The 15,968-nt window shown below is 52.7% G+C and overlaps 1 protein-coding gene across 1 annotated transcript in view; it reads right to left on the reverse strand.

The window, feature by feature from the left end:
* Gabbr2 (gamma-aminobutyric acid type B receptor subunit 2) overlaps window positions 1-15,968 on the reverse strand; it is a 325,955-nt gene that overhangs the window by 20,475 nt on the left and 289,512 nt on the right. The window contains exons 14-15 of the mRNA XM_060379878.1: window positions 4,063-4,173; window positions 1,074-1,298 (exon numbers count right to left, since the gene is read on the reverse strand). Of these exons, the coding sequence (XP_060235861.1) occupies window positions 1,074-1,298; window positions 4,063-4,173 (336 nt within the window). The remainder of the gene's footprint in view (window positions 1-1,073; window positions 1,299-4,062; window positions 4,174-15,968) is intronic.

A 15,968-nucleotide genomic window follows, 5' to 3' on the forward strand; every position in this document is an offset into this window, starting at 1 on the left:
CACCCAGTCTCAGGCTCTGAGTTCGCTCCCCAGAGGCTCCATGGTGGAGGGAGAGAACTGACTCCAGCTCGGTGTCCTCTGACCACGAATGCTATGGCGCTCCCGCACCCTCTCCTCCGCTTGCAAAATAAACATTAAAAATGTGATTTTAAAAGATCAACAGTAAACTCATCAACAGGAATGCTCAAGTCAGCATAAAGAGTTTGTTAATTTGGGGGTGATGAGAGTTTGTGAAGTTTCTGCTCTTTTCTTTCTTCTTCTTCTTTTTTTTTTAAGACGGGGTTTCTCGGTGTAGCCCTGGCTGTACTGGAACTCACTCTATAGGCCAGGCTGGCCTCAAACTCACAGAGAGCCACCTGCCTCATGCTGGGATTAAAGGCTTGCACCAACACTGAGCTCTTCTCTTTCTTTCTTATTTTTTTCTCTCTGTGTGTGATGTGTTTTTCTGTACATATTTTTATGTATGTGCACAATTGTGTGTGTGTGTAAGTGTGAATGTGTACCTTCATGGAGGCCAGACATTGACAAAGGGTATCTTTATCATTTTCTCCAAATGAGCCTGGAGGTCACAGTTCAGCAAAGTCTGGCTGGCCAGCGAGCCCTAGGATCCCCCTTTGCCTCCTCTGAGCTGCTAGGATTACAAGCATGCCATGTCTAGCTTTTTTTTTTTTTTTAATAACTTCTTTATGATGGAACTCAGATCTCATGCTTGCATGAATTGGAGAGATTAAGGTGGTTCTCTTGGGACAAAAGCCAGTCATGGTGGTGCACACTTGCAACCCCAGTGCTTCAAAGAGGCAGAGACAGCTGTGTCTCTGGCGCTCAGGCCAGCCAGCCCAGCCTAACCAGTGGGCTCCAGGCCAGTGATGGACCACGTCTCAAAAATAAGGTGATGGAGTCTGAATAACAATGCCAGAGGCTGTCGCCTGGCCTCTACCTGAACACCTGCACTTGCATGCATGTATACACACACACACACACACACACACACACACACACACACGTGTCTCTCCTCCCAGCAGGCGGGGTGGATGCTACAATCTCCTGTGACAGACAGAGGCGGAGGTGGGTACCTTCGGCACAAACACCAGGCAGAGCGTGATGGTGCTGCAGAAGATGATGACCAGGGCCACGATGCAGAACTGCACGTTGGGCTGGTCGCGCGTCAGGAAGGAGACGGCGGCCCCGATGATGCACATGATGCCCACGTTGTACACGCTCATCCCGATGTACTTGCTGTCGTTGAGGGCGGGGATGCTCACGTTGCGGGTTTCCCACGCCAAGAAACAGCCGAACAGCTGAAACGTGAACAGAAACGGGACGGTCACCACCAGGCAGAGGCCGCCCTCACGGCTGCTTGGGCAGCAGGAACTTCCGGATGGAGGCCACCGACTATTTCCAAGTTGTTGCCCGTGAGGGATTGCAAATGGGGTGTTGGCCCCCAGCTCTCCTTCCCCCTCACAACTGCTTTCCTGCAGAAACCCATGGGGGGCTGTTAGGAAAGGAACCTCACGTAAGATCTTGGGTGTTTTCTCTTACTTTCTGGGGGAGCCCTGAGGCACAGAGAGAAAAGGTGACGGCCACACAGTACTGGAGTCGCAGGAATGACTGTGCATCCGGAGGAGTGCAGTCTGGTATTGTTCTAGTAAGCCCGGCAGGTGCCCCGGACTCCACTTCTCTCCCCCCTCCTGGGCAGAGCCACCCAGCACACAGATGTGCCTCCCATCCGCTCTGGGAGTGAGGATGGCACAGGGATGGGTTCTGGACCATGCCCTGGAAGAGGGGGTGTGGTGCGCAAGTGCTGGGCTCTGCCTGCAGAGGGGAAGGGTTGCACTTCTTCCTTCCTCACAGGTGGATGGTGATGCGTGGCCCGCCAGCAGCCTTCTTAGACTGTGCAGATGGGTGTGGGGGCGGAAAGACGGTGAGAGCCCTCATTTCAGCTCTCTGGAGCAGGTCTGCTGACGGGCCGTGTCTTTAATCATTATTACGTTGGGCTTCCTCTTCTGTCAGTTTTCTTCCTAAGCAATACATCTCCCTACAGAAGTAGACAGGACAGAAATAGATAGGAGAGAGGTCCAAGGGGAGTCTTGGGCTCTCATGGTGCTCTGAGGGAGGGCAGGCCACAGGGGTCGCCCTCATCTGCACCCCTGGGTGGTGGTGAGGGAGGCAGGGAGACTCTCACAGGTGTGGGGTCTTGGAGCCTTGTCATCAATGCCTCCTCCACTTAGTTCACCCCGTAACTCGGGGCACTCCACATCTGTCATTGCCCCGATGAGCTGCTTTCTGAAGGCACCATGGGACAGAAGGAGGCTGGACGAGCCAGGGGATCTGGAATGATATCTCTGAGTCACTGACCACGAGACCCCAAACAGGTCACTTCATCTCACAGGGCCTCACTTGCAGTGTCTGGGAGATGGAGTAACAGTCGTCCCTTGGGGCCTCTATTTGGATGAGGTGAGGGGGACAGATGCCAGAGTCCCAGAGGGAATTCTGATGGATGGTGCTTCACACCACAACGGCAGTTCCCTCGTTTCACCCTCCCTCCATCCTTTTCTCTAAGTGTGTCTTCAGCAGCTTGATCTAATTAATTAATTTTAATTAAATAATAAATCAATTAGTTAATTTTAATTAATTGTTTATTCTTTTTGAGAATGGCTTTTGTTCCATAGCGCAGGCTGGCCTTGAACTTTGAATCTCATCGTCTCAGTCTTGAGAGCTGGTTCAGGCAGGGAAGGAGGTACTTTAAAGACATGCCTGTTTGCCTTACTTTGCCTACTAGTCTATTGAAACAATGGACCCACAGGCCTAGAATTACTCTAGGAATCTCATGTCGACAGAAGAGAAGGCCAGGGTCAGCCAAAGTGGAACCCTGCTGTTGAAAAGCGGTTTATAGTGTGTGAGACAGCTCACAGGAGAGGCAATGATGGGCCAAGGGTGGGCAGGACCACACCTTGACCTGGACTGCTTTGGTTCTATATAACTTCTTAAACCTCACTTTGCTTCCAGACCCTGGAGATGGATTTAGAAGGGGGTGGGATGGGGTGTCACTGGATTCCTTTTTCCCTTTTTTTTTTTTAATGTGGCCACACCGAAAATCTCCCCTTTCTCCTTTTCATGTTGATTTGGCTGTTCTAATTGGTTTATGGAAGATGAGTTGGAATTACAGGTGCGTGCCCCCACACCCTGCTGACAGGTTCTTTTTCAAATTCCTTTACTAGCAAGTAGCAGCCTTGGAAACAGACACCCAGGCACAGGGAGGAAGCCATCCTCAACTGGAAATCTGCACTGTATGGGTCCTTCATGCATGACCTCTTCAGACCCCAGTAGCTGTGGCCTCTTAGAGGAGGAAGCATAGCATGGGCTGGGAACAGGGATTTGCCTGGGGTCCACTGGGAGCCTGAGACTCTAGCTCTGACCGGGATGTGCCAAACCAGCATGAGAGTCACACAGTGAAGGAATGTCTAAAGACCTGCGGGTGGCTGCCAATCTCTGAAGAGTGTCATGTGTTCTTAGACCTTCAAGGAATGGAATGAGAACTCATGGACACTGAGCCAAGACAAGGAAGAACTGTCTAGCAACCCAATCCATCTCAAATGTAGTGGCCCTCACAGGCACAGGCGCATCCAGATCCCTGGGAGAGGTGAATGTGGCATTGGTGGTGGTGACAGAGTTGGGAGAGACAGGGGTAGAAAGTCTTTGGAAATAAAATTAGGGATCTGTGGATGGGATTTTCCCAGGCCATCTAACTGTCCCTAAACCCAAGGACAAGGATTTGGAGAGAAGAGGGAAGGGAGTTAAACATGCCATCAACCAGGAGTTGGGGACTGGCTGGGGCCACCTCCACTGGAGGAGTCCAGGAAGGGCTCTCCCGTAGAGCCTGACGAGGAAAACTAGACATCATTTATGCTTATCTCCTAGGGTTGGGGTGGGGTCTGAGACCAGGCCCTGCATAGACTAAGGGCTTAGTCATGTGGGAGAATGGCATGTTTTCGTGAAGGCCCCTAGGAGGGACAGCCCCGACAAAGAGGCACCCCCCAACTCTGCCTCCTGATCCACACTTACCATGAGGAGCCCCTTGTAGGCGTAGACGATGCCGAGCCAGATGGTCATGTGGGTGTTTTCGCAGTGTTCCAGCAGTGGGCGGATGGAGATGTCCCGGCCTGCTGGGTCCGGCTGCATAAAGAGAAAACAAAAGCCCCGGGGATGGACTGGCTGCCTTCCAGTAGCAGAGTCCCTAGCCAAAGCCCTCCCTTCCTCCATACTCCACAACCAGTGACACATCAGGAGAACCCTGCCGTTTTGTGGTGGGACAACTGTGTTCTGCTTGATGGTTGTAACTCAAGCCTGAACCCTGGTCCTGTGGCTTCTTCATGCTGGTCCAACTTGAGAAAGAGGTGCTGAGGGAAAGAGCTGAGTCAGTACTGTGCCACAGGAGCTAATAAGACCTTAAACCCTCCTGACAGAAATAAAGACTATTCTGAAGATACGCATGCTCCTCCTTCCTCTCGGTAACAAGGCACCCCAAGGAATTGGAGTTTCCCTCAGGAATCTCACTGAAGTCTGATGCCAGCCATCTGGAGAGCTTGTCTCCTAGAAGGAGATCACTCATGGCGCCAACAGCTTGTCAAACCAGCTTGCAGAATTGAGCGGTGTCAAGACAATGATGGGTTGAGAATGGTCTGGACCACACCTTGACCAGAAGGGCTGTGCTATGCCATCCTCTGGCCCCCTACTTAAACATAAACTCATGTGAGGATCCAAGGATGGCCTGGGAGGGGCCCACTGGATCTCTTTGTCCCTCTCCCAGCATGCCCAAGTTGAATAATGTCCCTTTTCTACTTTGTTTAGTTTTGAGACAGGGTTTCTCTGTGTAGCCCTAGCTGTCCTGGAGCTTTCTCAGTGACCAGGCCTCAAATTCAGAGACCCACCTGCCTCTGCCTCCCAAGTGCTGAGATTAAAGATGCACACCACCACTGCCTGGCTTCTTTTCTACATTTTTTTTCTAGTGCTTATTTAATTGCCTTATTAAGGATAAATGGCCAAATCTGACTCTCAATAATTCCGGTAACAGTGTTAGTTTCAGCAGCACAGATATTAAACTGGAAGATGCAGATGAGATTAGAATGGCAGATCCCTGATGTGTTCCATATTTGCCCTGAGGAAGTATGGACAACTCGTCAGTTCTGGGAGAGGGAGAGTCAGTTTGCCTTAAGGGTGTGGTCCCTGGCATATGGGCTATGTCCCAGGGGCTGACTCCACATCTAGGGATGTATGGAAAGCACAAACTGGATTATATGGTTATTAAAAAAGGTGAGGAGCACAGAGTTAGGGGGAGTAGGAAGATGGAGTGGATAGGGGAGGCATTAAGGGGGAGTATGTGTGGGTCTGGAATATGATCAAAATACGTTGAAAGAAATTCTCAAAGAATTAATAAAAGTATTATAGTAAGAAAAGCCCAGTAACCATCAGCCTACAGGAGGCATCTGTGCGGCGTGTTGAAGGAGCCAGTGAGAGAAGGAGGTCTCGAGAAGTCTCTGGAGTTACAGAATATATTGGCCCAGACAAACATAGGGCCCATTACAAGCCCTTCTAGGGAGACACGCACTGAGGAAGCTGTGGTGGCAGCCATTGTTATATGTCACACGATACAAGTTGGGCCAAAGATGATTGGACAAGAGGTGAGCTACCTGATTCCAGGCAGCCATTTCCCAGGGAGGTGAGAGGTCCGAGAAGTCAGCTGACACTCTTTCCCGAGAGAAGCTAGGGACTAAAACAAGCTATTCCAGACCCTTGCCTTTCCCAAGCCGCGTGAAGACAAGCTGCAGACATTCTAACTCTCTACTCCTGGATCGTCTCAGCATGGGTTTGCCGAGAGTGAGGGCGCTCTCGAAGTCACGAGCCTGCACTTTCGAACTGGAACAGTGACACTGTCTAGCCTCAACCCCATCTTCATATTTCTCCGATGTTTTAAGGCCTTTTGTGGTTTTTCCAAAGCAGGGCTCACTCCGGGACCTCGCGGTGCATTTTCTTACATCTCCCTGGCTTGCTTTAGTCTCAAACATCGCCCCAGCCCACTTTGGTCTTTTTTTTTTTATCTGCATTCCTGATGAACTCAGCTAAGTCAACGTGCAGTGTTCTGTGTGGGCCGGCCGCCGTTTGTCGCGATTAGCTTCAGGGTATGCATGCTGGGCAGGAATCCTGCGTAAGAGACGTCTTTAAATCCAAGGTCTTACATCCAGCCATCCTGTTCTCTGCTTACCTCAGCAACCTGGCCATAGCCTGGACCACAGCTGGGAAGGGCAGCAGAGACAGGGGCAGTGTCCTTGGGACCAGGAGCTTTATTTTCCTTTACCTCCCCGTGTTATGGGAGCTGACTTGGAAATAACCCTTCAAATGTGAATTTTCACATTACCCGCTTGCAGCTCCATCTCCATGCTATAGGACAGTCACAGTAGTGGGGGCTGGGGAGCAATGGGGTTCCTGTTCTTTTGAGGCTAGGTGATGGTGGGGAATATAGTAAAAGGGACCCTGGCACTGAACTTCAAAGCAAGCTAAGCTAGCCACTGTTGTGTCATTGGGATGCTGTGACTGACTTGGGTTCACAGTAGACTGGAAAATCGCACCGGTGGGGAAGAAGGAGCCCCACCTGCTTTTGAGGTATCACGGTCAAGCACCAAAGTGCCACTAGAGGTCACCAAAGCACTGTGGCGTGCTGTGGTTAACATCCTCGCTGTTGGGAACACACAATCAACTGTTCAGTGAGGCTGCCAAGGGGGAGCCTTCATGGGCATTACCTGGCACTGAGGAAAGTTTCTACTGGCCCTAACAGAGGCCGCTGAGGCCAGATGCCCAAGCACTGTGGAAGGCCCACTCCTCAGCTTCCTGGGCAGCTATGAAGGGCTGCTGGGGGAGGGGGCACTGTCCTGGGCTTGCCTCAGGGTGGTGGTCTGTCCGCACAGCTTGTGCCTAGACTTCAGGCCTGCCGCTGTTCCCAGGAGTGCATTTCCTCAATTTCCTCACACTTAACAGAGCTGCCCTTGCTCGGGATGACTGGTTGTAAAGACTTGCAGTCTGCTCGATTCTTTTCAGTTTTATTTTTTAACTTCCTTTTCTTACTTGGCAGTTTGTCAAGTATTTGTCCATCCACCCATCCATCCACCCACCCATCCATCCATCTACTCATCCATCCATCTATCCATCCATCCATCCATCCATTTGTCCATCCCATAAATACTAAAGCATTCTCAATTCCCAGGTACTGCCATAGGCATAGGGATGTCACTGTAACCACGACAGAAGAGGGTCCTGCTCTCACAGGTCTGCCATTCAGGACAGGGTGGATTCCATGAGAGGTGACCTCATGAAGCTGTGCCCTGGCCTCTTCCCATGCAATGGTAATGGATAAGCAATGGATAAGCAGTGGTAAGGATAAGGCTCACCTCTAGCTGGTTGCTAGGGTAAGAAGTCACTGTCAGAATGCAGCAAGATCTTACGCTCACTTTACAAATGAGGCTGCAGAGGCACAGAACAACCAAGTAGCAATCAGCCTGCTCCCCAACTGCTAAGTCACAGGGGTGCGATTAAACCCAGGCCTGTCTGGTGTTTCTCCCATCTTCACAGTTTGCCCTTCTCATTCTACCCCACCCCCCCGGCTGCCTGCTGCTCCTAAGCATCATGCCAAATTCTAAGGAGACAGGGGGCAGGAGCCTGTTGTGCTCCAGAGGGGAATGGCTTCACTGCTGAGAGTTCAGTAGAGGCCTTTAGAAGGCCTGGAACTCTGAGGAGGCTGAGTTTTTGTGCTGCAGGCTGAACTCCAGCAGAGGAAATTCTTGCCTGCCTGGTAGGGTTCTGTGCCCAGCAGAGAGGTGGACACCTGCTTGGGATGGCCAGAGGGTAGACGTGTTGGCTCCTGGTCCAGCAATGCTCAGCGGGAGGTGTGCGCAAGCTGCCTGGGGAAGCCTGCCACATCTGTGCATGGGATGGACAGCAGCTGGCCAGAGTCCCTCGGCAGGATGCAGTGCCTGACAATGTAGGTCAGAGGCCTCTGGGCACATCTGCACTGCCGGGCAGCACGTGTGGGCAGTAGGTCAGGGCCTGGGCCCACCCACTCAGGCCTGAGAGGAAAAACACTTTAGTCCTGCTACAGTTTCCTGGGAGAACTTGGTTTAGCCCCTTTCCAGGCTTTAGCACCCTAGCTTCAAAGTGAGCCCCTTATTGGTGTGTGTGTGTGTGTGTGTGTGTGTGTGTGTGTGTGTGTGTGTTATTCTGGATACCAGCAGGCATGGAGGCCAGAGGTCAGTCTTGGTATTTTGGGACCCATCTACTTCATTTTCCCGAGACAAGGTTTTTTGGTCCTTCACTGTGACCTGGGTCTTGTCATAACTGACTGAGCTGGCTGGCTCAGAGAGCTTCAGGAGTCTATTTGTCCCCACCTCCCCAGCTCTGAGATTACAAGCGTGTGGTCCTCAGGCCTGGCTTTTGACCTGGGTACTAGAGAGGGAATTCATGTCCTCACGCTTGCTGTCTCCCGCACCTCCCCCTTACTGGTCAGTTTCCAGCATAGCGAACGTGAGCTGGGTCATTGGAAGATTGTTACCTTTGTCCATCATTTAAGGTAACTCTGCCCATATTTCCCAGGTGCCTACTGTATATCATGCAGGCAGGTAGACACTAAGCTACTGGGTGTCCAAGACACTCTGATGCCAGTGTCCTTGGAGCATGAGTCAACGCAGATGTTGGATAAGCCACACAGCACTGGTATGATTAGCAGAGGTAAGGGGTGCTCCCAGGGAGAACCCAAAGGTGCAAAGCCTGATTGCTAGTCTTGGGAATTCAGGTTTCTGAGCAGCTGCTGGTCTGTAATGCTGCTGGCTGTGGGGCTGCTCTGGACAGCACAACCCTTAAAGGGTTAAAATGAAAACAAAACCAAAATGTTGCTCTGTATGTGAGTGTGAGTGCGTGTGGAGACCAGAGGGCCACTCCGAGGAGTGGTCAGGCTGGCATTCCGAGGGCTCTCACCCGCTGAGCCATCTCAGTGGCCCCAGGAAAGAGATTTAAAGAATGAGAGGGAGATCTGGCCTAAAGCTTGACGTCCTTTGGTTAAAAATGAGAATCCTGGGGCTAGAGAGATGGCTCAGTGGTTTAGAGCACTGGCTGCTCTGGAGAAGGACCGGAGTTCGATTCCTAGCATTCACACGGCAGCTCTCAACCATCCAAAATTCTAATTGGATGTCCTCTTCTGGCCTCTGCTGGCACTTACACCCGCACAGATACACCTACATGTAAGTAAACAATAAAATAAATCCCAACAACAACAAATGAGGTTCACCTGCACACCTGTGACAGAGAGAATAAAGACTCGGTACAGGGAAGCCATGACACAGTTCTGACAGGGAAGCAGACTTGCCACTCAAGACTTCTGTGTGTCCTGGTAGGGGGGTGGGGTGGGCAGGAGGTCCTGCATTAGGATTTGGGAGAAAGGGGCTGGTGGGGGAAGGATGCGCACTGCCCTTGGACCGTCCATCTTGTTGCTCCAGCGGTGGCTTGCCCCTTGGACCTTTCCTCCCTGTGACAAGCTTTCTGTAGCTGCCTTGAAGCATTTCCTTTGTGTGCCATCCCAGCCTCATACCTTAAATGCTAAAGTCAGTTTAAAATACATTGTGAAATTGGTAGGTTTTAACAAAAGTTATGAGTGTGGTTGTGTGTGTGTGTGTGTGTGTGTGTGTGTGTGTATTGGTGGGCACATAAGTTCTGGGGAATGTATTTCAGTACCTTGAGATGCCTTTTTTCCTGGGGGCAGGTGAGTCATTACTGCCCTTTGGGAAAGATGGAGAACCCCATCAAGAAATAGGTAAAGCCGGGTATGGTGGTGCACACCTTTAATCCCAGCATTCGGTGGGGTGGGTAGAAGCAGGCAGATCTCTGAGTTGAAGGCCAATCTGGTCTACAGAGTGAGTTCCAGGACAGCCAGGGCTTTGTTACACAGAGAAACCGTCTCAAAAAAACCAAGGAAAAAGATTAGAATAAGATAAGAAAGCCTGGGTAAAGAGAGAGCACAGAGTCCATCACTGGCAGCCATGTGACCTGGAACACAGTTCTAAGCCTCTCTGGGGCAGGACTTCCTCGCCGGCAGACTCCCAGGGCCAGCAAGGAGCGGAGGGGCTGTGTTTACCACCTGCAGAAGCAGAGGCACTGACAGTCATTATCTTTAACTGCAGAGAGTTTCAGAGAGCTGGAGCCAGGAGGAACCTTCCAGAAGCCTCAGGGGCCAGCCTGCTTATCTCAGCAGCCCCACACAGGAAGCAGCAAGGCCGGGGCTTTGCTTTAGGTAAGAAGGATTCCTTTTTGAATATTTTGAGTACAAGTCCTCCCTTCCCCCCAATCACCAATCGGACAGGAAAGTATGACGCCATCCGTAGGGGCTCTTGAGAACATTTGTGGCAGCTTTTCTTTTGTGGGTGCACAGTGCATCTCTTATGTTGAGGGGGTGCAGGACACTCTGGGCTCTAGGCAAAAAAATACCATGATGTCATGTAATCTTAGGACAGCCACACTCTTCCCTGACTCAATTTGCAAACCCTAAGAGTCTTGTGCACAAATCTAGTTCTCTTCGTATCAGAGAAACTGAGGCCTAGAAAAGGACTCACGGCAAGTATCGGCACCCTGTTCTGGCCTCTGTCCTGTGTGCTGGATGAATGTCTCTGGCCTATGTCCTATGTCCAGACTGGGCAAAGGCAGAGGCTGGACCATTGGGCTGTGTCCAGGAAGCAGTGAGGGAAGCCACAGACAGCCAGGGGATCTGAAAATGGGACAGCAGGGGCCATGGCTGAGGCATCAAAGACCTCTCCATTCTCAGAGGTCTCCCTGGGGGTTGGCAGGGCCTGGCACAAGGGTGGCGAAAATTCTATGGTGAGCTTGCTCTGCCACAAGTGGAAGGATGGCTAGCAATCAGGAAAGGGAGGGAAGGGACTTGTGGAGACAGCAGGTATGCCTCAGAGGAGAGAGATTGGTGCCGTGGGTGGCTTGTAGCCGGTAGACATTTGTTATGTGCTCCCACTGTGTTTAACACTGGTAGGCCTCACCACCAGAGCATAAAACTCCAGTGACTACACACGGAACCCAATTTTTCAGCTTTCTTTGGAACAAGTGCTCGGTGGCATGGGGCAGCCTTGGCTCAGGGCAGCGGCCGTGCTGAGGGTGAGCGGCTCACCCCTCAAGGCCAGCCTTCCTGGGAACTGATGTTTCCTTTTCCACTCATGTTTCAGAGTCAAGGGGGTGCCTGGAGGAGCCTTTGCTTTTCTGTGTGTGCCTGTATGCTTGTGTGTGCATGTGTATATGTGTGTGTGTGCTGGTGCACACATGTCTGTGTGTGCATGAGGACATGTGGGGGCTGGAGGAAAAGCTTGGCTGTTGTTCCTCAGGAGCCATTAGGCTTGGTTTTTGACCAAGAATCCCTCCTTTGGCTTGGGAATTGCCAAGTCCAGGGATCCTCTTGTTTCTGCCCCCCTCCCTCCCTGCACTGGGATTATAGGCACGACACGCTTGGTCTTTTTACTTTTAAACATGGGTTCTAGTGACTGAATCCATGTCCTCACATTTACAAGGCAGGCCCCTTACCAACTGAGCTATCTCCCCAGATCTCAGGAGCTTTTACTTGTGAGTCTAAGCTAAGTGCCAGAACCTGTAGAGAGGAGGCAGAGACGAAGGTCTACGGATGGGAGCCAGGCAGGAACCTGAGGTGCGACGTGCTGGGGGCAGTCCACTGCACCGGAAGCTGGAGAGAGGTCCCTTCAGGAACACTACCCTCTGTGGACACCCATTCAAGAAATTCTACCAATATCCAGGGAGAGCTGGAAGGATGTAATGGGTGCTGGGACTGTGAGCAGGAACTGGCCCAGGCGCCAACAGGAAAGGCCTGGAGAGGGCAGACATTAGCAGACTCAGGATTTTTAGGCCTGGGTCTTGGGGTTGGAGGCAAACTTTCCCAGGAGGTCTCTGCTGACACAGGGAGTGTAATTATCTACATTGTCACCCCAGAAGTGACAATTTCGAGTGGAAAGTGTCCCTGCTGACCTTGGAAAAAGCAACCCTCTTTCCTCCAAAGCCCTGCGAAGGACAGCACTGGGGATTCTAAGGCAGCCGCTCCCAGCAGGGAGCAGACACCTGGCTCTACAGTCAGCAGCTTGGTGCATTCAGGGATCCTCAGGGTGGGACTCTCTCCTGAGAGGAGTGTCCCCTTCCTACCTGTCTTCTGTGAGACACAGAGAGAAAGCAGGAATGAGGAGGAATATGTGTTCTACAGGCCCGGACCCAGCACAGTACTAGCCATGGTGACGCCATCAAAGTGCCGAACACAGGAACAGTTTGTCTTACACCCAGCACTGGCAGAACATGACCTCGCCATTGCTCCTGCCCCGTCTGAGAGGCGAAGCTGGTATGGTTCTAGAATCCCTTCTTTCCGCTTGCTCAGGCCTCTCTCCCCTGTTTGAGCTCCTGAGACAGAGCCTGTGTGATGTTTGCCTCCTGCCCCTCCACACCCAGTTCTGTGTGCACTGGCTCTCACGGTCCACAAGGCTATGTGCCCAGTGGCCCTGGACAACTCGAAGACGCCTGCTGCAGACAGTTTTTGATCACCACTGCTTTTTCAGTCTCTGCTCGCTCTGTCCTTCCCCCTTCTAGGCCCCTCTCAGGGGCCCCCATTCCACTTACATCCTGCCCCGCTCCTGCCTATGGGCATCCCTCTAGCCCACCATTTGCCAGTATACGCTCACCATGCTCTCCCTTCAATCTGCCACTGCTCCTGGTTTTGCTAGTCCAAGAGTGGCCATCGTCACTGCCACCAAGTGAGATCTGGACTCTTGTGTCTTCCTAGTCTTTCTGGTTCCTTTGTGCCTGCCTAACACCTTACCAACCAGCTACCTGGGTGGAGGTCTGGTCCCTGGAAACTTCTTTTGCCCACTGGGGCTTTCAGCACATGGTCACTTCTCACTGCCCCCCTCACCATCCTGCTCCTCCATCCATACCAACAGCTTTCAAACTGCCAGAAAGTCCCTAATCCTGCGCCCGCCTCTGTGACAGCCTCATCCAGCCTCATCCCCCGGCTCAGCTCAGGGTTGGGCCCTTCCTCTGCCCTCCAGGCATTGTGGCAGGCACGCCTGTTCCCCAGCCCCTTCTCTTCCGAGGAGGTGAATGCCTGCCTGCCTCTACTTTGGGAACTGCTGCTGTGTCAGAAATCCTGGTGCTTTGTTTGCCCCTGTCCCCACCGTTCGTTCATCCTTCCTCCTGCCAGTGCTCACACCGACTGTCTGCTCGCCGTTGGCCAGATTCTGCACCGAGAGCGACACATGACCAGACCACTTCATTAATCCATCGCTCTGGGCCTGGCTCCAGGACACCCCTGTGCTAGGGGACACTGAGGCTCAGAGAGGCCGAGTGACAAGCTCCAGGTGGCAGAGGCATGGCAAAGAACAGAGCTAGCACTAGCACCGGAGCACTAGATCCCCAAACCTCTGTTCCAACACAGGGTACCCAACAGTGTGGTGTGCCAGGAGGAAGTCCCAAGTGTCCCAAGGGCTCTCTGTGTGGCATTGTCCACGTACCTGCAGCTAGAGCAGCCTCCGAGGCCGCTGGCGCTACGCCATGCAACACCTTATTCTCTGTGCTCACGGCACAGGGGAGGCAGTCACCCCATCCTAAGCTCGCCAAGGGCAGTCCCTGTTCTCCATATTCACCTCTTGCTTCTGTTAACCCCTCAGGTCACAAGTTCTCTGAGGGGAACAATTGTCTCTGACTGCAGGTGGCCTCTGGGTCCACACTCTCAGATGGCGCTGTCCAGGCTTTGTCCCATAGTTGGCAGGGCTGGGCTCTCTCCCAACCAGCCTTTGACCTCAAGGCAGTGGAAGTACACAGCTCAGCCAGGGCCTGGCCACACAGTCTCACCACCTTCTCACTCAGTGCTCGACCTGGCTACTTCCAGATGACTCTGGCTGTCAAGTTCCAGCCCAGCCTAGCGTGAACAGGGAAGTGACAGAACTAGGGTGTGAAGAGGCTTTCAGTCAGGACACTGTGCCAGGGGACTGGGACAGAGTCTGGCCACTCTGCTCCTGCCCTGTGTACGCTACATCGTAGGCGTCTCAGTTCACTGCTCTACCACTTACTCTGGCCATTCTGTAGCCATTAGCCTCAGTCCTACCCTGAACAGGCAAGCACTGAGCCCAGAGCCCGATGGACTCACAGCCAAAGGCACACAGCTGTCACTCCAGCCTTCCCTGGGTTCAGGGCATCTCTGCTCACCAAGGGGAAAGAACAGGCGTTGCCTGGCTGAGTCTGGTGTGGCCCCTCCTCTCGCCCTCGCTCTACTCCAAGGTGATGCTCTGGATGTGGTTAACGGCAGCCTGGGATTCCCTCGCTGCCCTGGTGTACTGGCACACTGGTACACTGAAACAAAGCTGCCGAGCGGGGACCACCACACGCTCACTTGTCTTCGGAGAAACGCTGGCATCACCTGCCGAAGGGTTGCTCTGAGCATTTAAGTGAGAACAGGAGAAGACAAAAGACGACAAGGCCAGGAGACACACGCTGCCTGCGGTAACACAGGCGAGGACAATGCAGGCATTTGGTTTTCCTGTTGTCATTCCCCGAGACGTCGCACTGAGAGAGCCCCAAAGGTGCACCGCTGAAAGACGCTTTCAAAAATATCTGTTGTGGCTGCTGCCGTGTTGGGTTGACGTGGGGATCCCGGGTGTCCGGAGGCCACCGTGTGGGGTGGGAAGCCCACACTGGGGCTCATTGTCCTGGGACTCCCTGATGGCCCCTCTCCATGTCTAGCATCCTAGTCACCTGGGACTGTCTCCTGAGCTTTCTTGGTTACATAGCAACACGCTTGGAGGAGCCTCACGGCACACATGCATGTGCACACGTGGGCAAGTACGCTTGCATGTACATATGAACCTGTACACACACACCCATACACACCCCTCTCTGGTGTAACTCAGCACCTGAGCATGCTGTTTCAAAACCAGGCCTCAAGAGCTAGTGATAAACCACCTCAATGATCTAAGGCCAAAGAGATGAAAAAGGCCCAACCTGATGGAGGACCAGTGATGCAGGGGAAGATGAATAGAGGTGAGATTTGGGAAGTTGGACTTAAAAAACCAAACCAACCCAGAGAACATAACCTGCCTCTGGCCCAGTGGGAAGGCAAGCCTGCGACTAATTTTCACAAACATGACCTTACGGGACTCTGTGACCCAGTGTGGTTGGACAGGAAGTACCTGTGCTAATTTACAGATGGGGGGGAGTGGGCTAGGCTTAGAGGGGACTGAGCAAAGGGGTCTGAAGGCAGCACGGGCTGGCGCACGCTGACATCCCACTTGGGCACCCACATCTTAGCCCCTGTAGCCGGTTGAGGGTCACGTCACTGAGCCTGGCCAATGATGGGCTATGGAAGTGTCAGCTGGCTGACATGTGGAGAGCTGTTGCGAGATCCATGCTGCTTTATTTGTGGTCCAGATGGTGAACTGCCTCCAGGAAGATGGCTGTGCAGGACAGCCACCTGGACTCACAGCTGGACTCAGCCTGTGCTGTGTCGTCTATGGAGGGGCTGTGGCTCTTTGTTAGTGTGGCCTGGCAGAGCCTTTCCAACACTGGCCATCGCTCAGCGCTTTGCACAGCCACCTCACTCAGTATGGAAAGGCGCCCGTCGGCATTCCATGGCATGCACAGAGGAGTTACTGAGGACCCCTGTGAATACTCAAATCCGCAGACACTCAAGCCCCCATGTAGAACGGCGCTGTTTATGTCACCTAAATGACTCCGCCTGTTCACAGGACAGTATCTATGCTTACAGATAGTTTTCCTTCTTGCTATGTAGGAAAACTGAGGCACAGGGGGGTGAAGCCATTGGCTTAGGATCCCAGCATCACTAAGGTCTGGTGGGCCTGGGATTGGAAAGCTTGAGAGTTTGGGGT

Source organism: Meriones unguiculatus, chromosome 3, assembly GCF_030254825.1.
Source record: "Meriones unguiculatus strain TT.TT164.6M chromosome 3, Bangor_MerUng_6.1, whole genome shotgun sequence".
Classification (NCBI taxonomy): domain Eukaryota; kingdom Metazoa; phylum Chordata; class Mammalia; order Rodentia; family Muridae; genus Meriones; species Meriones unguiculatus.